The sequence below is a fragment of the Oryx dammah genome, unplaced genomic scaffold (genome assembly GCF_014754425.2).
Source record: "Oryx dammah isolate SB20612 unplaced genomic scaffold, SCBI_Odam_1.1 HiC_scaffold_24, whole genome shotgun sequence".
NCBI classification, from domain to species: domain Eukaryota; kingdom Metazoa; phylum Chordata; class Mammalia; order Artiodactyla; family Bovidae; genus Oryx; species Oryx dammah.
The window spans coordinates 19,217,911-19,243,820 of NW_024070208.1; the positions used below are offsets into that span (position 1 = coordinate 19,217,911).

Below are 25,910 nucleotides of genomic sequence, written 5' to 3' on the forward strand. Positions count from 1 at the left end.
TTAATCCATTAAAAAATGCAAAAGTAAAATTTAAAAAATTGCAAAGGTGCTTTTCTACTTGGGTCCCAAATTTTTTCTCCCTGGGAGCTGAGAGACTCTTCTAAAAACAAGTGCCCGGCCCTCTCCTTTAAGATGGGTGGAGGAATTACAGACTAAGAAATTCCACTTTTCCATTTCTCATGAGGGATGTTACTTTGTAGGTGTCTTCCAGGTTGCAGAAAGGTTGCAAAAAAGGATATGCGCGCTCTGCCCCAAAGACCTCGAGTGTAGTGTCCTGTACTTTGCACAGTCAGAGAATATAGCTGCTCATGAAAACTGTTTGGTAAGTTTGAACACACATGAGTCCTTTCAGGGAAGGACATCCCGAAATAGATAAATGTACTTTGAATACAACAAAGAACAACACATTGGCTGCCCATGGTTTGGGCTTTGAAGTGGGGATTTGGGGAGCATATTTTTCTCTTTTTAAAGTGTCAGATACATTGACATGAATCCGCCATGGGTGTACATGAGCTCCCAAACATGAACCCCCCTTATGTCAATGTATGCCAAAACCAATACAGTATTGTAAAGTAAAATAAAGTAAAAATAAAAATTAAAAAAGTGTCAGATAGTAATACTTTTTGATTACTTTTGGTTTTATTTATAACTGATCAAACATAAGGAATTATGGTGAAGAAGCTTCTTTAAAGATATTTTAATTAAATATTTCAAATATAACAGATACCCATAGACATTTATAAAATGTCTACCCCAGATTTATAAAATGATACTATATGATACTCACTTCAGCTTTTTTTTTTTTTTTAAGGAAAAACAACGTAGATAGTTAAGGACTCTCCCTTCTCTGTCCCATTAGTGGCATTCCTTCACCAGCACAAATTTGGTACTTATTATTATCTTGTCTTTTTAATTTTATGCTTCCACCACATATTTAATTATTTCTAAACAATAATATGATATTGTTTTACATGTTCTTGGACTTTACAGAATTTCTATCAAATTCTGTGGATTATTGAGACTTATCCATGTTGATAGGCGCTCTAATCTTTAACTCTTTAAATGTTACAGTATTCCATTTTATGACTATAATTACTATCTTTTTTAAATGATTTTGTTTTTCTTTCTTTAGTGTTTGTTTATCTTTTGACTGTGCTGGGTCTTTGTTGCTGCGCCTGGGCTTTCTCCAGTTGCAGCAGGCAGGGGCTACTCTAGTTGGCAGTGCGTGGGCTGCTCAGTGTTGGGGCTTCTCTTGTTGCAGAGCAGAGGCTCCGGAGAGCGCAGGCTCAGCAGTTATGGTGCACAGGCTTAGTTGCAAGACATGTGGGATCTTCCCAGATCAGGGATCGAGCCCGAGTCTCCTGCATTGGCAGGCACATTCTTAGTCACTGGACCAGAGAAGTCCCCATAATCACTGTTAAAGTGAATGATCATTTGGGGTTTTCCAGTTTTTTGTGTGCCTGACCAGCTGCCATGAATATCCTTGGATAGGTCTCCTAATTCATGGGAGCTTTCCTCTGATCTGGGGGGCACTTAGCAAAAAGCAGAACTGCTGGGTTCAGTAAGAGTACATTCTGCACCTCACGAAATGTGCCAAACTGCTCTCCAAAGGGATTGCGCCGAGTTTGACTTGCACTGTTCTGACTTCTTCGTCAACACTTAATTCTGTGTGATTTATTTATTTATTCATTTTGGTCTGGTAAAAGTATGTGTAATTATGTAGAAAACTGCCAAACTGTCCTCCACGGTGGCTGTACCATTTTACATTCCCACCGGAAATGAGTGAGAGTTCTTGTTGTTTGTATTTTAATCAGTATTTTAATCTGATGACATGAGATTTTGAACATTTTTTCATGTATTTATTTACCATCTGTATATCTTCTTTGGTGTTGTCTGTTCAGATCTTTTGTCCAGTTTTTAATTAGCTTGTTATTGTTGTTAAGTTTTAAGAGCTCTTTATATCTTGGATAGAAGTCCTTTGACAGATATATTTTATGTATTTGCCCCCAACCTGTAGCTCTTCTTTTCTCTCTTCACAGTTCCTCCTCGGGTCTATGGTTTGGTGTCTGTCGTGATACTATGAAATTTAATGTTTTCCTTTCAGATGGGTGTGCGATAGTCTCTTGTTTGTATTTGCAGTTCCTGGATGACTTAGTGGGCTTGCACCTCCTTTGCTGTGCTTCTTCTGTGTGGTTCTGTTTTGCTTTCTGTATGCCGTTCTGTTTGTTGATTCTATGACTTCTGTTCAGAGACTACATTTTATTTTTGAGATCTTAATTTCACTTATATATGTTTATTTACATAAAAATACATTCAATGCATTATCATATATTTGGCTTTTGATTTTATTTATGGTGCTTCCTGTTGCATGGAAGCTTGTAATGTAATTAACATTCATCATTTTCCTTTATAATTTGTAGGATTTTCACCCTAAGAATTTCTTTTCCATATTAAGTTTCTATTTCCCAAAAAGTTTAAAAATTGTGTTGTTCTCATTTAGCTTTTTTAAAAAAATTATGCTAATCAGTTTATTGTTGATAATAAGAATGCCTTTGGATTTAGAAACAGCTCATTTAGGACTGAGGTAAATTAGAAAGCTATGGGCTTCCCAGGTGGCTCACTGGTAAAGAATCCACCTGTCAATGCAGGAGATGTGGGTTTGATCCCTAGTTGAGAAGATCCTCTGGATAAGGAAATGGCAACTCTCTCTAGTATTCTTGCCTGGGAAACCCCATGGACTGAGGAGCCTGTTGGGCTACAGTCTGTGGGTCACAAACGAGTTAGATACAACTTAGCTACTAAACAACAGCATATTAGAAAGCTAAAGGAAAGATTGAAATAATTAAGGGAAGTGATATTTTTGATGCAACTGAATTTATCTGGATCACCATACAAAGCAGGAATCTACTTTTGACAGCTTATGGTGAACAATGTTGAATTCGTGGTATCTGAAGATGATTTAGCTTTGGGACCAGGAGCCAGGCTTGGCCACTCAAGAACTTTCGTGTAGCAGAGTTTTATTAAAGTGAAAAAGGAACAGAGAAAGCTTCTGACACAGACATCAGAAGAGGGGTGGCGAGTACCCCGCTCACCGGTCTTTGCAAGGGCGCTGTGTACCTTGTCACAATAAAGGGTCTTACCAGATGCATTCCCACAACATACATCTTAAGACAACAAGATTAGTCAGAAGGTTCTTGTTAAGGAGAAACATGTCTTTGAGCAAGATTCATTGTTACATTGACTAAGACAAAGCAGTGTAGAAAAAAAACATTTGTCCTTTTCTTCTCTTTGGGAACTTCAGACCCCTCTCTCCTCCTTGAGTACCCAGACTTCTTATCAGCCTACCTACGAATTGACTCTCTCACCTCTTTTTGTTTTTTCCATGTGATTAACTATTTCTCTCAGCTCTATCTCGCCTGCAGTGCGGAAGACCCAGGTTTGATCCCTGGGTTGGAAAGGTCCCCTGGAGAAGGAAAGGGCTACCCACTCCGGTATTCTTCCCTGGAGAATCCCATGGACAGAGGAGCCTGGTGGGCTACAGTCCATGGGATTGCAAAGAGTCAGACACAACTGAGGAACTAACACTTTCACTTTCCTGCACTGTTATTAAACAAACTATCCTTTCCTTACTGATTTGTAGTGATAATAATGGTAACTATTGTTACTATGATTTGGTGTCCAGTGTGTGTAAGGTAATACTCTGGGTGGGAGCTTACCTGTGTTTAACTATTCATCCTTACAACTACCCTAAGACGGAGGTTTTGTAATTACGCCCAAACTAAAGGTGGAACAACTGAGGCATAGAGAAATTAAGTGACTTGCCCAAGGTCACAGGGTTGTAAGTGACTGAGCCAGGACTCTCACCTAGATGTCTAGTTCTTGAACCTTCATCCTTACCTGTTGCTCTTAACAGTATTGTCATATGGGCACAGATATCTTTCTGGCTGTCCATTCTGTTCCATTAGTCACTTATGTATCCCTGAGCTGGTACAATGCTCTTAATTACTATGATTTTACAATAAGCCTTAGCTATTTTTTTTTTTTGCACTTTGAATTTGACATCGGCTTATCAGGTTTCACAGAAATTTCTATTGGAATTTTAACTGGAATTCTATGGAATTTGTAGATAAATTTGGGAAAAAATAGACACCCTCACAATATGTCTTTCCGTTAACAGGGGCGTCTCTCCAATTAGCCAGGTCTTTTATGAATTTCAAAAATGTCCAACAATTTTTGTCAGAACTTTGGGTTAGGTCTATTCCTGTGTTTGGTTTTGTTTTGTTTTTGTTAAAACGTTTTTTAAATGGACTATTATCGGTCTACAGGCATCCCAGGCGGCTCAGAGGTGAAGAATCCATGTGTCAATACAGGAGATACAGGTTCAGTCTGAGGGTCAGAAAGAGCTTCTGGAGAGGAAATGACAGCCCGCTCCAGTACAGTCTTGCTTGGAGAATCCCACGAACAGAGGAGGCTATAGTGTACAGGGTTGCAAAAGAGTCGGACATGACTTAGCAACTAGACAGCAGCATAATTGATACACACAAACACTATTGATTTTTTTTTTAAACTCATCCAAAAATCTTGCCAAACTCTTGCATCTAAAAATCAGTTACTTGGATATTTCATTTGGACAGTCCTCATCTATTTTTTCCTATAAATTTTTGGGCCTCTTAATTTCATTTTCTTATTTTACCACATTTTTCTAGAACATTGTGTTATACTGGTGATTAGAAGCATTTTAGTGAGCCTTGATTGTTCTTATATTACTGGGATGCTTCTAGGTTTTATCATTAAATTTGTATTTACTTTTATTTTTAATGCCCTCAATTTATTAAAATTAGATAGTTCTGTTTTATTTCTAGTTTTCTACAAGTTAAAGCATTGAATATTATGAAGTGCTTTTTTCTGCATCTATTGTAATGATCTTCTGGGTTCTTTCCCTCTCTTTCTCTGGCCATGCACAATGCTAGATACTTTCTTTTTTATATACATACTTTGACTTTCTTAAATCTCAAACTTATAGAAAAGTACATACACATACAGTACATACAGTACAAAAGCACATACAGTACAAAGAATCTTTTTTGTTGGAACTGATCAAAGAAATATTCACATATTGAGATAAAGGAAAGTCATTCTGGCTTATACATGAGTTAACTTGAATTTTATGCTAACTAAAATAGTCTTTCTGTGGCCTATCAAATAGACATTGTAATCTGCTTTATTTGTTAGAGATAAGGGCACATTGACCAGAAGTAAAGAATGCCCATGTTAAAAATAAAGATTAAATGTCTTTCTTCCTGGCATGCCAACGCTGGTCCTTCTTTGATGATAAACCTCCCTTCCCAGGTACCAAGGTCATACTGACTCACTGCGTACGTGCTGGTTGGTTCTTTTTCTTCTTCTTTTTTTAAAAATAATCTTGAAGAAATGTAACGCTGACTTGTTCTGACAAGGTATAAAACTGTACTAGAAACAGTGCTTCTGCAGAGCAATTTCTTAGAGTAATCTGGGAAATGGACTTCCGGGCTAGGCCTTCATTTGGCTCAAATCCATTCTTATTATAGATTGTTTATTGATTATTTTCATTGACAGAACCATTGGAAATTGAGACATGATGTCTTTCCTTAACACTTAGTGCACCTTTTCTACAAACAAGGATGTTTACATAATCACAATGTAACCATCAAAATCAGGGATTTAGCGTTAATATATGACTATCACCTGATCCTCAGACCACTCAGGTTTCAGGTTCAAGTGTCCTAATAACTTGCTTTATAACAGAAGATTCTGTTATGTTTGGTTTTCATGTCTCAAGTTTTCTCCCTTTGTTACTATAAGATATGTGCTTGTTTATTTTCTGCTGTTAAGCCATTTTGAGAATAACACTATTTGACTGATGGTTATCGTAATATACTCTTAATGTTCATTTTCTATTTTTAGTTAACTTTGTTGGTATAATTTACATTAAAAAGCACTCATTTTAAACGTACAGTTCAGAGAGTATTAATTCATGTATTTGCCAATGTAACTGCTCAAGATGTAGAACACTTCTATTACCCCAGAAGGTTCTCTCATGCCTCCTTGTAACCACTTCCCCCCTAGCCCCAGCACCTCTAGGTTGAGCCTGTCTTTCCATCTCGTATGAAAGGAAGCAGTATGTATTCTTTGTGTCTGGCATCTTTTGCTCAGTAACAGTCTTTGGAGATTCTTTCATGGTGTTTCTCATATCTGTATTTTGTTCCTTTTTACTTCTGCATAGTATTCCATTGTATGGATCTATCGTAATTTGTTTATTCATTTGTCTGTTGATAGACATAGATATTATTTCCATTGTGGGGCTATGCTATATGCTGTGCTCAGTTGCTTCCGTCTCTTTGCAACCCTATGGCCTGTAGCCCGCCAGGCTCCTCCGTCCATGGGATTCTCCAGGCAAGAATACTGGAGTGGGTCGCCACGCCCTCCTCGGGGGATCTTACCAGCCCAGGGACGGTACCTGCTTCTCTTGTGTCTCCTTCATTAGCAGGTGGGTCCTTTACCACCAGCACCACCTGGGGATTTTACGATAACTCTGCTGTGAACATCTGAATATGTGTCTTCATGCAGACATGCTTTTTGTGTGTTATATCACTGGTTTGTTTTTTTAGATTCTACATATAAGTGGTGACATGTACTATCTGTCTGACTTATTTCACTAAGCGTTAACACCCTCCATGTCCATCCATGTTGTTGCAAATGGCAAAATTTCATTCTTTTTTATGGCTGAATAGTATTCCATTGTGTGTCTGTGTGTGTGTCTGTGTGTGTGTGTATACCTACTAAATATACACATGCATACATACATATATGTGTGTATATATATAGGAGCTCCCCTGGTGGCTCAGACGGTAAAGAATCTGCCTGCAGTGTGAGAGACTCGAGTTTGATCCATGAATCTGGGAGATCCCCTGGAGAAGGGATCTTCTGAAGTGGCTACCCACTCCAGTATTCTTGCTTGGAGAATCCCACGGACAGAGAAGCCTGGCAGGCTACAGTCCATGGGGCCACAAAGAGTCACACACCGCACCTCTTTATTATCCGTTCATCTGTTGATGGACACGTAGTCTGTTTCCATACTTTGGCTCTTGTAAATAATACTGTTATGAACATGGTGGTACATGCATCTTGTTGAATTAGTGTTTTCATTTTCTTTGGATGCATACCCAGGAGTGGAATTACTGGATCATATGATAGTTCTATTTTCAGTTTTTTTCGAGGAGCCTCCATATTGTTTTCCATAGCAGCTGCACCAACTTACATTCCCACCATCCGTGCACAGGGTTCCCTTTTCCCAACATTGTCACCACCGTTTGTGTGCAGTCTCCTTGATGACAGCCGTTCTGACAGGTGAGAGGTGACCTCTCTTTCAGGCTTTCATTTGCCCTTCTCTGATGACCAGTGATATTGAGCATCTTTTCACGTGCCTTTTGGGCATCTGCAGGTCTTCTTTGGAAAAATATCCATTCAGATCTTCTGCCCATCTTTTAATCAGGTTATTTATTTTTTTTTTAAAGCAATTTTTAATTTATTTTATTCAATGTATTAATTTTTGTTGTACAGCCAGGTAAATCAGTTACACACACACACACACACACACAAATATATATATACACACACACACACACACAAACATTCTTTCCATTATGGTTTATCACATGATGTTGACTACAGTTCCTTGTGCTACACAGTGGGACCTTGTTGTTTATTAAGTCTATATATAATAGTTTTTTCTTTTTTTGAACTTTTATTTATTTATTTTTATTTATTTTTTATTTTACTTTACAATTCTGTATTGGTTTTGCCATACATTGACATGAATCCACCACGGGTTCAGTTTTATGAGCTGTTTGTATATTAACTCCTTACTGGTCATTATCATATACAAATACTTTCTCCCACTCAATAGGTTGTCTTTCTGTCTTATTGATGGTTTGTTGATGCAAAAGCTTTTAAGTTTAATTAGGTCCCATTTGTTTATTTTTGTTTATATTTTCCTTGCATTTGGAGATGAAAAAGAATATTGCCCGTGTTTTCTTCTAGGAGTTTTATGGTGCCCCATCTTACACTTAGGTCTTTAATCCATTTTGAATTTATTTTTGTGTATGATGAGAAGATGTTCAAATTTCATTTTTTAACATGTTGCTATCCAATTTTCCCATCACTGCTTATTGAAGAGACTGTCTTTTCTCCATTGTATATTCTTGCCTTCTTTAAATGTGGACATACGGTTTTATTTCTTGGGTGAATACCTAGAAAAGGAATGCTGGGTCATAAAGTAAGTGTATGTTTAACTTTAAAAGTGACTGCATTATTTTACACTTCTACCAACAATGTGTAAGCATTTCATTTGCTCCATACCTGCACTGACACTTGGTTATTTTTCAGTCTTTTTCATTCTAACCAATCTGGTGAGTGTGTATTGGTATCTCATTGTGGCTGTGGCTGCGGGTTACCGATTTTGAGCATCTTTTCATGTGCTTATTCATCATTTGTAACTCTTCTTCTCTGAAGTGTCTGTCCAGATTTTTTGGCCATTTTTAATTGTATTGTCTTATTGAGTGGCAACAGTTTTTCCTATATCCTAGATATAAGTTTTTTGTCAGGTATATGAATTGCAAATATTTTCTCCCAATTTCTGGCTTGCCTTTCTTTCTTCTTAGCAATGTCTTTCAAAGAGCAAAAACTTTTAATTTTGATGAACTCCAACTTGATAACTTCTAAAACCCTTTATCTGTTTGGCTGTGTTGAGTCTTAGTTGCAACATACGGAGCCTTTTTTGCGGAGCACGGGCTTAGTTGCTCCACGGCATGCGGTATCTTAGTTCCCTGACCAGGGTCGATCCCTGTCCTCTCACGTCCTCTGCATTGGAAGGCGGATTCTTAACCGCTGGACCACCAGAGAAGTCCCAACCAACTTGACAACTTTTTTATAGTTTCTGCTTTTATTAGAAATCTTTGCCTTGTCAGGTCAGAATGTTTTTCTTATGGTTTTCATGCACTTTATGATTTAAGTATACTGTAACGTTGATCTTGCATTAGGAAGTAGTTTGGATTCTTTTGGTCTCAAGAAGCTCTTAGAAACTTGAGCCAACCTGAATACACGAGGCTTCGTAGTGAGTTGCAGGGCCACTGTGTGGCTTCTGAAGGCAGGTCCAGAGGTGCGGCCAAGAAACAGGAGCTGAGAAGCCCTTAGGAACCTGGGATGTCCTGTCTGGCCCTCATTTTTTGTTTTCCCTCTCTCAATAGACTGACTTTCTCTTCTCTGACCATGCGCCTCAGAGCCTATTTAACTTTCCTAGAATAGGAACTTTGGTTGGCCCAGCTTGGGATCTGGGCCTTGACCAAGTCCAGTTAGCCACTGAGGGTCAGGGTTAGGCAGTGTGAAACATGCCCGGGGATCAGGACTCTTCCCAGAGGAAAGCTGGCTGGCTTGAGGTCTGCTCACACACCCCAAAAGGTTGTCAGCTTCCATTCCTGATGAACACTTTTTTGGTACCATTTTCTGACTTGTAGCTCTCAACATTTCTTTGTACATAATCTGGATTGTTTTTCTTTTCCCAATCTACAGCTGTATTCCTCTGCACTTGTGGAATGTGAGGACCATGATCAATCTAATAGTGATAGAAATTTTGATGTGGAATCAGTAAAGAAAGAAATCAAGAGAGGAAGGAAGTTGGTAAGTATGAATGATTTTCTCAGAAAGATGAACAGACCCTTGGGGATGCCTTCAAAAGAAAGTCTGTTTGATTAATAAAGCAGGGATACAGATGTATCTTGGAGAGCTGAAAGAAGTAGGATCTGTATTGGAAACTTACATTCAATTGAATATATTAACATTTTAAAATAAGCTACAATGTGTTTCATCAGCAAAAAGTATCAATAGATAAGGAGTCAGAATGCTTTGGCTAAAAGAAGGAACTCCAGCTGACACTGGCTTTAAAAAAAGAGAATGCTCATTTTCTCACTTAGCCAGAGGAAAAACTGGCTTCAGAGTTGGTTGATTCAGGGGCTCAATGACATCATCAAGGGCCTATCATCCTTTCCACCCTGCTGTCCACAGCATCAGCTGGTCCTTTTGTGATCCTAGGGTGGCCACAGGCAGCTGCTGAAGCATCAGGTTTTCGTCTTCCTGTCTATAAAAAGTTCTTCCCCAAGCATGGCCTAAGAGCCCTCCTGAAAGCTGAGTTAGGCCATATTTCTCTTTCTGCACCAGTTGCTAGAGGCGACCATATGTAATCAGGATCTACCCTTGGAGCTGGGGTCAGCTCCTTGGGAAGGAAGCACCCTGGATAGTTACCCTCCTGGGGCTGCTGCAGGAGACTCCCCCAGTGACAGCACCCCTCCCAGCTTAGTCAGCAGTACAGCAACCGTAAGCACTGACACGCCCAGCACCACCACAACCCACAGTCAGGTTAGTGATCCAGAGCAAACTCCTTTAGTCCTTGTGCGATGTCAGCATATACGGGGGCAGTTTCCGCAGCACCTGATGCACTTTGAGATGTGCCTGCTCTGGGCGCTCAGTGAGCAGGCAGCTCAGCACAGCTGGGGCTCAGCAAGCCTTCCGCGCTGGGGGTGGGGGTGAAAATGAAGGCGGGGAATTCCAGAGAGAGAGGACAGGGTGTGCAAAAGCTATGGAAGGCCAGAAAGAAGATGCGATGTGTTCATAGAACCACAAGCATAAGACCCTCCCTGGCATTCTCTTTACTGACCTCACAGAATTACATAGATGTAATAGAAGGTGTGAGGCCATTCCTTTGCCCTTAGATAGTGAGTTGACTGGTTTTCGCTGGAACAACAAAGCCGTAGTAAACATCTTTGTGCATTACCCTTATGTGCTGGTGTGAAGGGTACTGTACGGCACAGTCCTAGAAACCGCCGAGTCAGAGAGAATTCCCTTTAAAATCTTTGAAACGTGCTGACAAAATGACCCCCAGGAAGACTGTACCACTTTATACGTCTGTTCTTAGTGGATGAAAGAGCGCTTCTCCCAGTCCTAGACAAAAATGAGTGTCACAGACCTTGTTGACTTTTGCCAGTCTCACCAAGTTCTACGTTGTGCTTCCCTGGCCCCTGGAGAGGTTGACCATTTCCCCTCCTTGCATTTTCCTCCCCTGCCCCTTCATATCAGTGTCCCCTCTTTCTACTTGATTATTCCCGTCAGCATATAAACATGATCAACTGATCATGTCATCTTTTTTTAAAAAAAATCCTCCCTCATAACGCCAAAAGCTGGTCAGTTACAGGGTTACTTGTCTGACTTAGGTGACCTTCCGGCAGGACCCTCACACACTGGTCCCTGCCCTGCATCTTGCAACACTTTCTTCTTCTCACATCCGGGCACACTCTGCTGGGATGTCTTACCTTTCGGGCTGCTTCTTCCCAGGTGCCTGGGCTGTTTTTCCTCCTCTGCTCACCCTCTGTGGTTTGGAGTGCCCAAGGCCCTGGCCTGGGCTCCTTCATCAGTCTGAACATCCTTCCTCCATGACCTCATCCAGTTGCCGTGGCTTCAGGACCACTCTTATCCCTGGACTCGTTTATCTCCAGCCCTGAAGACCAGCCTGACATACTTACCTGGATGTCTAATTGCATCTCCCGTTAAACTGGCCCAGAAACAAATAGTTCCACCCCCTGCACATTCCTGCACGTGGTCCATCCACACCTGTCCGCTTCTCCTCTGCAAACAGCACGTCGCTTGTCCACCATCGTCTGGTCCGCAGCCCCAGCCCAGCATCAAGCCCATCAGCGTCACCCTCTGGACCTTGCGCCCTCCTCTTCTCTCTCACCACCACCCATCCACCAGGGTGGGGTCTGACCCTGCTCTCTCGGCCGGTTGCTGAACACTGTGGATACCCATCCCGCTTTCTCCCTCCCAGCCCATCCTCCATACAGCTGCCAGAACAGTGTCTTTATGCATCCGTTTATGCTCCCCTTGCATGAAGATAAAACCACAGCTCATCACTGTGGTTCATAAGGCCCATATGTCCAAGCCCTCAATTACCCCCTGGATCTTAGTTCACACTCTCCCCCTTGCCTCCCCTCTGTTCTAGCAACACTACCCGTCCCTCTTGTAAGCTGGCCAGTATGGAAGCTCATTCCTATCACAAGAACACAAGGCCTTCTGCTGACAATGTCCTTACCTCTGCTTTGATGTAGACTAGGAGCCCTTATAATGTCACCCCCTTAGGGAGGCCTTGTGTATCACTGGCCACCCAATTTGAAGTAGGGAACCAGAGACACTCTATCACGTGGCCTTAATTTTCTACAAAGCATATGTCATTGTTTTAAAGTTGGCTTTATTTGATCATTGTCTCCACCACAGAGTTTACTTCATAATGGCAGGTACCTTATCCATTCCGGTTTCCCGTCCTAGAAGAGAGCCTGCCAGGTTAGCAGCTACTCTGTGGACTTTCAGTGAGTCAGTGTTTATTGTTGTTCAGTTGCTAAGACATGTCTGACTCTGTGACCCCATGAACTGCACACCAGGCTCCTCTGTCCTCCACCATCTTCCTAGAGTTTGCTCAGATTCATGTCCATTAAGTTGATGATGCCATCCAACCACCACATCCTCTGTCGTCCCCTTCTCCTCCTGCTCTCTATCTTTCCCAGCATCAGGGTCTTTTCCAATAAGTCAGCTCTTAACATCCGGTGGCCAAAGTATTGGAGTTTCAGCTTTAGCATCAGTCCTTCCAATGAATATTCAGGGTTGATTTCCTTTAGGATTGACTGGTTTGATCTCTTTGCTGTCCCAGGGACTCTCAAGAATCTTCTCCAGTACCACAATTCAAAATCATCAGTTCTTCAGCACTCAGCCTTCTTTTTGGTCCAACTGCCACACCTGTACATGACTACTGGAAAAAACCATGGTTTTGACTATGTGGACCTTTGTCGGCAAAGTGATGTCTCTGCTTTTTAATATGCTGTCTAGGTTTGTCATAGCTTTCCTTCCAAGGAGCAAGCGTCTTCTAATTTGATGTTTATTAGCTGACTGTATTTCTGGTGTGATTTGCCTCTTCCTGTTTTTCTGTGGGTTAGTAGATTCTTAACCCGTTATCAGCTAGGCAGCAAACAGTCCTCCTTTCTTCTTTTTTATGGTATCTTATCCCCTTAAAGGTGGTGCTTACATTCTCTTATGTAGTCAGATCAGTCTTTTCTTTGTGGCTTCTGAGTTTCCTACCTTGCTTAGACAGCCTTCCTAACCTCAGTACTATACTTTTTTCTTCTTTCTCATATTTTCCAGATTTCAGTAGGTTTTTAAAAATAACCTATTTTTTTATATAAAGCCTTATTCCACATGAAATTTATTGAGAAATATATTGTGAGGTAGGGATCTTCTTACTTCTTTTCTATGCATCTAGTTAGATGCCCCCCCAACGTTAAATGGTCCTTCTTTGTACTCTGACTTCACAACCTGCCTTCCGCACAATCTAATTGCTCTCCCATATTTGCATTTTGTTTATTTAGAGAGTTGTTTGTGCTGCTCTTGGGATACTGTGTGAGCTTTCTCCTGTTTTGCTAGGTGGTTACCTTGAGCTTGTACTTCGTGCAGCCAGAGTGTGATATAAACCAGCCTTGGTCATGGCTCGGATTCCCACAAACGGTTAGGTTTCTGTCCTTCTAGCCACCTCTACCCCAGCCTCCTATCAGGCCAACAGACTAATACAGAGGCAAGAGATCAAATTAATTGAAGTAAGGGAAAAACTTACTCTTCAGAAGCTTTTTTATGTTTTTTTTTTTTTACGTTTTTGGCCTTTCTGCATAGATGCCAAAGAGGTTTCCCTTCCTCTCTCTCATGTCTCCTCAGTCAAGCGTCTATAAGACACGCGCTGTTATCCCCAGGGAAGAATGCAGGTCTAGGAGAGGGGAAGGGGCCTGCTCGAGATCGCACAGCTGTTAGGGCACCCCCTGGAGCTGCCCTTGGCCACAGGCTCAGTGTCACGTGCAGAACCTCTTGCCTAGAGCCAGGCAGTGTTGCCAGCCCTGCTTTTTAGAAAGCTGTTAAAGAGAGGGGACAGGAGTTTTCTGCTTTTAATCAGATCATTACAAAACATTCCAGTTAGCTGAAGTTGTGCTGAGATTCCAAAACAAGCAGCCACATGTCAGGACCCAGTGTTTGTAACTGAGGACATGAAGGCAGCCAGCTTAAAAAATAGCACTTGATGACCTCTTGCCTTTTAATTTTTATAAAAAACTGAAAAAGCAGATGTTTACTCAGTATATCTCCTCTTCTGTAGAAATGCACGTTTTGTGGGAAAAAAGGAGCCACCGTGGGATGTGACTTAAAATCCTGTTTCAAGAATTACCACTTTTTCTGTGCCAAGAATGACCATGCAGTTCTGCAAGTTGATGGACATACAGGAATTTATAAGTATTTAATAAAACTGTTTTAAAGCCACATTTGGGGGAGGGGTGGATTGGAATATGGAATGGTTAGATTAAGAGAAGATTTTTTAAAGCTAGTTTTATACAAATTGTTTCCAAGTAGGAATGTGGTTTGGGAGATGCCCAGTTAGGAACCTGACTTCAAAAGACCATCCCTGGCTTCCCAGGTGGCTCAGTGGTAAAGAACCCACCTGCCAGTGTATGAATGTGGGTTCAGTCTCTGGGTCAGAAAGATCCTCTGAAGGAGGGCATGGCAACCACACCAGTATTCTTGCCTGGAGAAAGAATCCCACGGACAAGAGGGCCTGGCAGGCTACAGTCCATGGGGTCACAAAGAGTTGAACACGACTTAGCGACTAAACAGCAACAGCAATAGTCACAGGAAGGAAAGAAGCAAGGCTGGCTCTGTCTGGAGTTTGCTATTCCTGCATCGAGTCTTTCCTGATAGAAAGTGCCGCTTGTCTTAGGGGCACCAGTGACCTAACAGGTGGCCACGAGGCTGGGAACCAGTTCTCACTCGCTCTTGTCTGCAAACAGGAAGGGAGCCTTCTTAGTCACAGGTCCCCGCTATGCCAATCTTGTCTCCAAATGGATGCATTTTCCCACTAATGTCACCACCCTCTTCACTATAAACAGCCTCTGAAAATGATAAACTAGGCAGCAAGTAGAGTTATCAGACATCAAGTCCTTGAAGAAAAACTTGTTTTGGCTTTGAAACCCTGCTCCTTGTCTGTAAACAATTCTACCATGTTAATTTTTACACAGTGAGGCGTATTTCAAGTCTACTACAAGTGTATTTGTTTTACCCGGAGAAACGTGATCTTCCTTCTGATGAAAGATGTCAGTTGAGTCATTATACAATTTAGTTAGAGGAAATCAGTAAGCCAGTTGTTAATTGATTCAGGTCATTTTAAGTGAACTCTTTCATACATAGATGCGGTCTAGAGTATGTTACATAAAGGTGAAGAAAATTATATAATGGTCTTAACGGTTTTGACCTTTTTAATGTTATGAGATGGAATAAAACAGAGACTGATGGTCTAGCGTGGACAAGCCAGGCAGACACTTGTCACTTCTTTGGGGCATGTGAACAGATTCTGATCGAACCAGACATTTTCTTTATTTTCGCTGTACTGGGTCTTCGTGGCTGCGCACAGGCTTTCTCTAGTTGTGACGATGGGGGTGCCACTCTCGAGTTGCTGAGAGGGCTTCTCTTTGCGGTGGCCTCTTGTTGCAGAGCTCGGGCCCCGGCTACGCGGGCTCTAGAGCACAGGCCCAGTAGTTGTGGTGCACAAGCTTAGTTGCCCCTCAGCCTGCGGACTCTTCTGAGACCAGGGATCGAACATGTGTTACCTGCATTGGCAGGTGAATTCTGTATCACTGGACCACCAAGGAAGTCCTGGACATTTTTAAGTTCAGTGAAATATGTACATTTTTTTCAGTCATGGTGTCTGAATAATAGGATCAGTGCTGAGAGGATTATTCTTTTATCATTGGATACAGTTGATTTACAGTGGTGTGTTAGTTCCAGGTGTACAGCGAAGTGAGTCAGCTCAGACTTTCTCAGATTCTTTCCCCCTACAGGTTGTTACATAATACTAAGCAGAGTTCCCTGTGTTATACCGTAGGTCCTTGCTGATTATCTGTTTTATATATAGTAGTATATATATGCTAATCCCAAACTCCTAATTTATCCCTCCCAGAGGGTTACTTTTAATACGATTTTTATAAGATCTATTACATTCCTAAATGATATTTAAAAATTCCATATGGAGGGTAGACTCCCCCCCCCAATTTTATCAAAATCTTCCAACACTATTACTTTATTAACCTTTTACTTTATGCCAGGAATACTTCAAAGTACTTTGCAAAGGTTAATTCATTTAAAACTCATATAATAGCCCAGTAAGGTAGATACTGTTATTCCCATACTATTATGAGGAGACTGAGGCCCTGAGGGACAGTAATTTGTACCCAGACCACACTTTTGGCAAGTAGCAGGGCTGGGCTAAAGGGCTCCAGAGACTTTGCTCTTTGGCACCACATCCTCTTTAAGCTTAGGGGTCATATATGCTAAAATATGGGCAAACCTAACATTCCAAGAAGTTTAAAATAATTTATAAAATAATTTGATACCTGATTTTACAAGTTCCATAGGTATTTTCTTGCTTGAGACTAGACAGGAAATGTATGAATATGTTAATTTTATATTCTTTTTATATTTGATTTACAGAGAAACCCATGGGTTGTAATATTCTATTTCACTTTTATTACTTACCTTCCCAAAGAGCTTGTTTTGTTTGGGGTTTTTTTCTTGGCTGTGCTGCGTAGCATGCAGAATCTGAGTTTCTTGACCAAGGATCAAACCATCACCTCCTGCATTGGGAGCGCAGAGTCCTAACGACTCGACACCCAGGGAGGTCCCAGCAGTTTTGTTTTTAATAATTTTATTTATTTTTGGCCATGCTGCGTCGTCGTCGCTGCAAGGGCGTTTCTCCAGTTGTGGCGAGTGGGGGCTTCTCATTGTGATGGCTTCTCTCGTTGCAGAGCACAGGGGCCCAGTAACTGCGGCTCCCAGGCTCTACAGCACAGGCTTAGTAGTTCTGGCGCACACAAGCTTAGCTGTTCCAAGGCCATGTGGGATCTTCCTGGATCAGGAATCAAACCCGTGTCTCCTGGATTGGCAGGCAGATTCTTTACCACTGAGTCACCAGGGAAGCCCAGCAATTTTGTTTTTAAATACTTAGGGTTAAGCCCTCATGAAAAACAGGTTAGTTCCCTTTTAAGTTACAAAGCAATAGGCATAATACTTGAAAAGTGTAAATCAAAATATCTGACTCTCTGAAATTTCATGTTTTCAGAGTGTTGTGCCAACAACATGCTGACTCTCAAAATAGTAAGTATCTAAAATTCAGTGTTGTGAGTTTAAAAAAGGTAAACATTTAGGTAAGACATGGAATAATCTGATGTACTGGCCTCAGTAAGTTAAAATACAAGTTTTTGAGTTAAAATGTTAACTACTTTTAAAATTAAGTTGTTGGTCCCTGTGTGGTGTGCAGTATATAATGGACTAAATTTCTCTTTGTAACTAGATCTACCATTGATGAAGCCTTTGTCTGGTGTCTTCCATTCTCACTACAGTGAGCAGACCAAACCAAGACACGGTAAAAGCTGTGGGTTTTATGACTATTCGTCTTCTAACTGCTACTGCTAAGTCACTTCAGTCGTGCCCGACTCTGTGCGACCCCATAGATGGCAGCCCACCAGGCTCCCCCGTCCCTGGGATTCTCCAGGCAAGAACACTGGAGTGGGTTGCCATTTCCTTCTCCAATGCATGAAAGTAAAAAGTGAAAGTGAAGTCGCTGAGTCGTGTCCGACTCTTAGCGACCCCATGGACTGCAACCTACCAGGCTCCTCCATCCATGGGATTTTTCAGGCAGGAGTACTAGAGTGGGGTGCCATTGCCTTCTCCGATTCATCATCTAAAATGAGTATCAATTTTCAGTAGATAAACTGACAAAGTGCTGTATGTTCCCTGAATGCAATTTTCCTAAGAATGCATGATTAGCATGTCTGTTCTGAGGCCAGTTGGGTCCTGGCTGCCTAGAGTTAGGTAGCCTTTGTGTACTGCCGGGACAGCAGTCTTGCCAACACTTAGCTGGAATGCTGTCTGCATGCGAGTCAGCCCTCTTGGGTGAAGGCTTAGTTCCCTGCCCTGCCAGCTGCATTGTGTAGTGTTAAACAATGCTCTTTAAACCCAAGAGTCACCCTCATTCTTCAACCATTAGCCTTTCAAAAATACTGCTGTCAATCAATGTTTATTGACAGGAAAAGATGACCATAATGTGTTTCAAAAAGCAAATTGTAACACCATTTGTAATGAATCCTTTCCCTGGATGAAACCATCTTTTTTTCTTTAATTCTTCCAAAAGTGTTCTGTGTATACATATACTGTACTTCGCTTTTTTCACTTCGTGTATCTTAGAGATTCTTCCCTGTCAGTGGCTGTGAGTAGATCTTACTTCATTTTTTAAAATAGGCTTCATAGTCTTCCACTGTGTATCTTACTCAGTTATATAGCTGAACCACTTGTTTCCAGCTTTTTCTGTCACATTAAATACTGTAGTTAACATTCTTCTGGAATCATCCTTGTGCAGGAATGTAACAATACTATTCGACTTCCTGTAAGCAGATAGCTGGGTCAAAGCGTATGGAGAGTGAAACTCTGGGTTAACTGTTGGCTAGTTATCTTCTAGAGGCCACACCAGCAGTACACACAATGACCCAAATCCTTGCAAACTTTATATATTAAACATCTTCATCTTAATCTGACCAGTGAAAACTTCTGTTTTCCTCTGCATATCTTTACTTTGGGTGAAATTGAGTGTATTTCCCTTACTTTTGATCAGTTACATCTGTTGTCCTGTGACCTAATTTGTTTTTCTGTTTAATGAACTCTCTTCTCCAGAGCTCCCCATTTGCCCATTTTTCTACCTAAGCTGCCTTTTTCATATTGATTTATATGGTCTTTTTCTATTTTAAAATTTGCCCTTTTGTCGTTTGTTTTGCAGACATTTAGTCTTAAGTCTGACATATCCAAGTTTGACTTTGTACACTTTATGCAGTCAAGCATTAGTCTTTTCCTTTACGAATTCTAGTGTCTACATAATTTGTGTTTTTCACCCTACCTTTCAGGAGTGAAAAGAAAGAGAGGAAGACGTAAACGTCATCATGTACAGGTAATTTGACTTCATTTTATTACAGCTATAATTTTCTCCATATAGTCTTTTTTTTAAACCATTCTGAATTTTGGGTGACACAATGATAGATGATAAGATGAATACCAAAGAGAAGTCAGATGTGTCTTGGGTGTCCAAGCACATAACCTCCAGGAGGTGACCATCCCATGGTTCCTGTAAAACGTGCCCTGGTACCAAATCAGTGAGGATCTGAGCCCACGTGGTACAGTGGAACATCCTTACCTAGCCAAGTATTTCCCAGCTACAGGATCCATATTTGCCCTAATACATGACTCATAATTTTCTGATTCCTGTTATGGGTAAAGCATATGAAAATGTTTTGGGGATTTGCAGTAGCTCATATAAGCTAAATTAATATGAGCCAGCAGCCTTCGCCTTTCACCCTTTATACAAGAGGGGTTTGTTACACCTCTTAAGGTTTTATTAGACAACACAAAAATACATTTGATGTTTATACCTACAGACATGACTTTCACCATAGGCATATCACTGAATTTGATAAAACTTCTCACTTTATGCAATACAGTAAGTCCCTACATATGAACCTTCAAGTTGCACCCTTTCAAAGATGCATGTCCAGTCACATAAGCTGGTTTACTTGTCTGGCGCACAGTCACCTGTGCGCAGCCTCTACAGGCACTGGTTCTATTGTGCACTTCACAGTACTACAGAGACTACAGTAGTACAGTATCTCTATTTCGAGCACAGGACCTGAACGTAGGACGGCACACGAAGGCTGCAGCAGCCGTTCAGAATGCAGTCCAGTGCTGCGCTGTCGCCTGTGATGAGAAACAGAGAGCTCCTATCCAGACAACACTGGACCGCTTTCTCAAGAGGGTAGATAAAATTGAACCCAGCAAGGAGCCAGAACCTGTGCCATCCACCTCAGGCGTGAGTGAAGCTGCAGCTTGCCCTCACCTCCCACTGCTGGGACCCTTCAGCTCTAGACCATCTCCCACCTCCTCTCCCTTCTCCAGTCAGTAACTCTTCCTTTCACTCGGCCAGCCCCTGTATGCCAGCTGTTATACTGTACTACTGTACTTTTCAAGGTACTGTACTGTAATACTAAAAATGCTTTTTTGGTGTGTTCTGTATTATTTTTGTTGAAAGTATTATACACCCATTACAGTACTGTATAGCCGATTGTGTTAGTTGGGTACCTAGGCTAACTGTTGGAATCACAAACAAACTGGACTTGGGAACGCGCTCTCAGACTGGAACTTGTTCATATGTAGAGGACTTACTGTATTAAATATCAACAGTAAAAAATCAGTGTAAAGTAGTCTTGATTCTTCTCTCCTAGCCACCTGAGAGAATGGCATTGAAGAAGGAAAAGGACGGCAGACACACAGGTTTGCTATAAGTTTTTGGTAACAAATATGACTTACAGTACTTATTACCGTGAATTTGAGAGTTGGTACCCCACTTTATTCTTCTGGACTTTAGTAGTGAACTGTCAGAGTGGAAATCTTCTGTCATGACTATCCACTCCATCAGAATCTCAACAGATCAAGGTAACAGGGTGGGATGGCCCACTGCTCTTCAGTATTAGGAAAGGATACAGTTCCTGATACAGAAGCCAGGGTTGCCTGAGTTCAGAGTCCAATGACAGGCCGCCCCTCACCCTGTGATCCTCTCCCCTCACCCCAGGAGGCTGAAGCCAGGAATTTTACCTTTCTGTTGAGGAAATGGACTTCCCTTGCAGCTCAGCTGGTAAAGAATCCTCCTGCAATGCAGGAGGCCTGGGTTTGATCCCTGAGTTGGGAAGATCTCCTGGAGAAGGGAAAGGCTGCCCACTCCAGTGTCCAGTGAAGGAAACAGATATTCCATAATGATAAACAGTCAATTGTGACAGAAAAAAAATGAGGGAGACTATTATCTCAAAGATTTGAAGCTAAATTTTAGAAAATTCTATTTACATCATTATTCTAAGCAGAGAAATTGTTTTCCCTTTTTATAACGTTTGTTTCAGCTTAAAAAAAAAAAAAGGCGCTATGGTGAAATTAACAGAAAAAATAAAGGTGATGTGCTGTGCTTAGTAACTCAGTCACGTCCGACTCTTTGTGACCCCATGGACGGTAGCCCGCCAGGCCCCTCTGTCCATGGGGATTCTCCAAGCAAGAATACTGGAGTGAATTGCCATGCCCTTCTCCAGGGGATTTTCCCAACCCAGGGATTGAACCCAGGTCTCTCAGATTGCAGGCGGATTCTTTACCAGTTTGAGCTACCAGGGAAGCCCCAAAGTGCTGTGTATGTATTATCTAATAACGCTCATCCACCATTAGGGAAAGTCTAAAGAAGTTAGTGTATGTAGGATGGCTGCCCTGAGATGTACCATGTCCTTCTAAGATTCTTTTCTTATTCCTAGATGCAATTGTGAAAGCTGCTTTTCTCAAGAAATGTAAAGAAGCAGGGCTTCTTGATGCTTTATTTGAAGAAATATTAGACAAACTTCATTTGATTCAGGAAAGACTCATGGATGAGACCACTGCAGAATCAGGTACTGAAATAACAAATTTTCTACATATAGAGATGTCTCACAGACCTACATCGTGAACAAAACAAACAGCCCCCATAAAGTACACATTTTCTTTCTATGCTGTTTATTTTTTCTTTTCCTTCTTTATCTCATTATTTAATGAAGTTTATCGATCCAGATCTCTGTAAGTCAACAGGATGTAAGTAATTCACAAACTCATTAATGTAGTAAAAGAAAAAAACTTAGCCTGATGCCCTGGAAGTTTTAATGTTTTTTCCCCAGAGGTTCCTAACTGAGAGTGACCAGCAAGAGCTCAGAACTAGATTCACTCAGACACTTGCCCCCTCCCCGCAACTGAGCATGTTTACTACCAAGATCTGAGAATGGCATTCATTATGTTAGTTTTGATTGGACTCAGATTCTGTTCATTAAAAAGCTAGTTGTCTTTTTTTTTTAAACTATAAAACATAGAAGAAAGAAATTTTAACGTTTTTGTTGATTTTGGTGTAAAGATGCCTTTCAGAAACAGCTCTTTTGGCAGCTTAAGTTCCATCTGTACACGCAGGTATATAGCCACATACCCTTCTTATAAGCTGTGTTAGGAGCCTAAAAGCTTTATTATAAATAAAGCTGACACTTAAATAACAGGTTTGTACTTTACAGGCCCACTTATACCTGAATTTTTTTCAGTAAATACTACACAATAAAATACTACCCAATCTGTGGATGCAAAACCACAGATCGAGGAACTGCATATTTTGGGGGGCTGACTATAAAGTTTAGCCTGGATTTTTGATGGCGCAGGAGGTCAGCAGCATAGCTGTCGTAAAAGAAAAGGCCTGACTGTATTTTAGGGAACAATGTAAAATATGATTATTTGAAAGGGATTTTTTCTATAGGATAAAACCAAAAAGTGAAGTTAAAAGCAAACATTTGCCAAAGATCACTCATTACATTCTTTTGTTTATTCTTGTCTCTAGATCGAGCACATGTGAACTTGAGCATGCCCCTCAGGACCACCTGGGGGGCTTGTTAACACAGTGGCCCCTTCCCAGGAGGGGCCAGGGACCTTTTTGACCCAGTAAAGTGCTAGGAGTTTGCGTTTCTAGCAAGGTCCCTGGGGAGGCTGCTGCTGCTGCAGGGGGTGCCCGCTGTGTGTGTTGCTCCTTATTTGGGGTTCCTCTGTGAGGTGTTTCTGTCTGTATAAAACTGAAAATGTTTTCCTCCCTCCAGACTATGAGGAAATCGGGACTTCACTTTTTGACTGTAGATTGTTTGAAGACACACTTGTAAACTTTCAAGCAGGTATGTGAGTTATAACTGGGCAGCAGAGTTCATAAATACTTCCATATTGAAATAATATAACACTAGTCAGGTGATGAAAGTCCTACTCTAGAAGAATGTTCAATTCAGCTTCATTCAATTAAAAAGCCCATTACAAACATGAGCCCTCACACCCAGCAGGAGCACATATACACACAGACATACATGCGCACACAAAGACTGCACGTGACGGAAACAGCAGTTACCTGTAAGTGGCCAGGTTATAGTAACTTCTTTTGTCTCAGTGCTCATTGTATTTTTCACATTTAATACAGACACAAACTACTTCCCTCATCAGGAAAAAACTCATTTAAAAAAGTAGGAACAACAAAAAAAATTGACTGCAGAATGGAAGTATTTGGGCACCATTCCTGGGCATCAGCGGGAACAGGTGAGGCTGTGATAAATCACGATGCCACCGTCTCCCTCTCACTTGGTGTGACGTATAAATTTCAATTCTGCCAACATCAATCTTCAAATCTAATGGAGGAGAGGGAAAGTTGTGGTTGATTCTAAAGTTCATCATCAAAAAAGAACCACCCAGAAATTTTTGAGAAAGCCTGCTGGAAACAGAGACACAATTTTTCCAGGAGACACTGGGCAGTGGTCCTCTCACCACTGTTCCGGATGCCTTTGAAAGAGGCTACATTTCCACGCTGATGGGTCTTGCCTGACTTCTCCACCAAGGCTGCCACACACAGCTGGCAGGCTGTGCCCTGCACATCCCAGGCAGGAGCGGAGGGTTTGGGGCAAAGGGCTCCCCCTGAAGTTGAAAACAAACAATGGCCTCTACTCTTTTCTCTTCTGGAGGTGTATCTGTCTTTCCAGCAAATGTATTAAGAAAATACTTTCCCCGTGAAGAAAATATTAGTTCATGTTCCTCTCTCAGTATGCACAAGCCTTTCTCATTTTTGTTTTCATAATACACATTTCTGTTTGAATTTTGTGTTACATTTATAATTGGCAGGAAAATGTTTTTAATTTACCAGCAATGGTGTGGTGGTGTTTTTTTACCAGTCTCTTGAGAATGTCTGCATACTTCTAATGGGAGTACCTTTTTTTTTGAAAGCACCTGCTTTATTTTGTATTTTGACTTTCGTTTGTGTTTTTGTTTTGTATAAAAGTGGCATGTTTAGCACACGTCAGCACCTAGGTGAGTCAGGTGGGAGCAGTACAGTGTATTGCTTGCGGGGTGTGAGCACCAGGGAGAGACACTGTTAGGAGGAGACACCATTTGGAATTGCATGAGAACCAACTTAGAAGATTTAATTTCTGACACTCCAAGGGGTAACTCTCGTGCTTAATTCAGCCTTTCCAATGTTCCAGAAAGTTAACTACATATATACAGATACTCTAAGAAAAGATTATGTATGTATATTCTTCCATTTTCAGGTTTTTAAAAAATGACATTGCCATTGAATATTATTACAGATTCATAAAGCCTAACTAAAGTAGCTTCTAAGTTGCCACAATAAAAGCACTTCTATTTCTAAATAAAGCCAGAAGCTTTTATGTAACCTTAAAACTAGGATGCATTTGTCTGAAAGATTTGCCTTACCCTCGGTAATCTAACCACATCCTCTCCCAATAAATGGATAATGTGCAGTATTAAGGTTATATAGTCGCTGCTTTCAAGTCCTCAGAGATATACAGAAGCTACCTTTTCTAACCGTGTACAAAATTTTAAAGATTTATGGACCCGCCTTAAGTGTGATAAATACTAGCATTCGATCCTGAACTAGAAGAGGAAGCAAAGGCATGAAGGCTCACAGGACACTGGACCCTGTTCATCTGGGGCACAGTGCTGTGGACTGAGCACTTTGAAAAGAGGCTAGAAATGGTACATTACGTATAGAACTACCAAATGACCTGAAATAACCTCCTCCTCACAGCAATAGAGAATCACATTCACGAATCTGAAGGGAGGCGACGGCGGCTGAAGGAAGAGATTGAGCTGCTCCAGGACTTAAAACAAACCTTGTGCTCTGGGCTTCAGTCAAGCTCCACTTCGGATTCTTCTCTGTCGTCTTAAGAAGGGCCCTTTCCTGAGCCAGGAACCGAGCACAGCTGCAGGCAGGGTGAAAGCGGGAGAGCGGCCTGTGAAGCCACACACCATCAGCCCCGGGCCCGCGGGGCATCTCTGGCCCCGCCCGCTCTTACCTGCCGGGCATCTGAGGCCCAGCTGCCCCCTCCTACTGTCACCTCACTTCTACCTCTCTCCCACTAATGAACTATTCCTCAGAGTCGACCATGCGTCCCATGGCCCTTAAAATCCTTTAGTGGCCTCCCCCCTCCCCCACTCCAGTGAGCGAAGTGGCTGCCAGGTGCTCCCGCCCCAGGGCCTTTGCACGATCTGCTGTGAGGTCTTCACCGAGATGGTCCTTTCTCCTGGCGTCTCCTCTCAGTGCAAGCCACTGTATCGCACATCAGACCACTGAGTGTAAGGAGCCTGTGGGCAGAAACTCCCATTTCCTGTTTTTCTCCCTGTCACGTTTCTAGCAGCTAGCATGCTCAGTAAACGTTAAATGCATAAACTGTTTTTATCTTTGATTCTAGTTCCATTTTATCTTTGATTCTAGTTCCAGCCCATAATGCCTCTTTGATATAATAAATTTTATTATACATTACCAACCCTGTCTGCTTTTGAAATTTCTTTTCATCCACAGTCACCACGTGAGTACAATATCATCTTCAAAATAAACATTTAAAACTGGCCTCTTTGGAGGTTTTTCTCAACCTAACAATATATAGTTCAGATGTTATGTCCTATTCATGTCTGACCTCTGAAAACTTCACATTCAGGTTTCTACCTTTTCACCAACACTATCTGATCCACAACAGTACTACATTTCAGCATGAGTTTGATCTGAGTCCCCAACATGGTATCTGGCACATAAACACTCAAAAAATATCTGTTGAAGAATATGATGT

General features: G+C 41.4%; 1 protein-coding gene across 3 annotated transcripts in view; it reads left to right on the forward strand.

Annotated features, from left to right (window-relative positions):
• The window catches only part of PHF11 (PHD finger protein 11), a 32,215-nt gene extending 6,605 nt beyond the window's left edge, over window positions 1–25,610 (forward strand). The window contains exons 2-12 of one of the 3 annotated variants that reach the window (XM_040266965.1): window positions 201–322; window positions 9,607–9,714; window positions 14,270–14,403; window positions 17,279–17,313; window positions 17,510–17,581; window positions 19,113–19,156; window positions 19,886–20,068; window positions 20,481–20,529; window positions 21,546–21,677; window positions 22,890–22,961; window positions 24,875–25,610. In XM_040266965.1, the coding sequence (XP_040122899.1) occupies window positions 201–322; window positions 9,607–9,714; window positions 14,270–14,403; window positions 17,279–17,313; window positions 17,510–17,581; window positions 19,113–19,156; window positions 19,886–20,068; window positions 20,481–20,529; window positions 21,546–21,677; window positions 22,890–22,961; window positions 24,875–25,011 (1,088 nt within the window). In that variant the 3' untranslated portion in view covers window positions 25,012–25,610. Of the gene's footprint in view, window positions 1–200; window positions 323–9,606; window positions 9,715–14,269; window positions 14,404–17,278; window positions 17,314–17,509; window positions 17,582–19,112; window positions 19,157–19,885; window positions 20,069–20,480; window positions 20,530–21,545; window positions 21,678–22,889; window positions 22,962–24,871 lie in introns of all 3 variants that reach the window. The other 2 variants (XM_040266964.1, XM_040266966.1) reach the window with 2 other exon arrangements.
• Window positions 25,611–25,910: the final 300 nt, after the last annotated feature.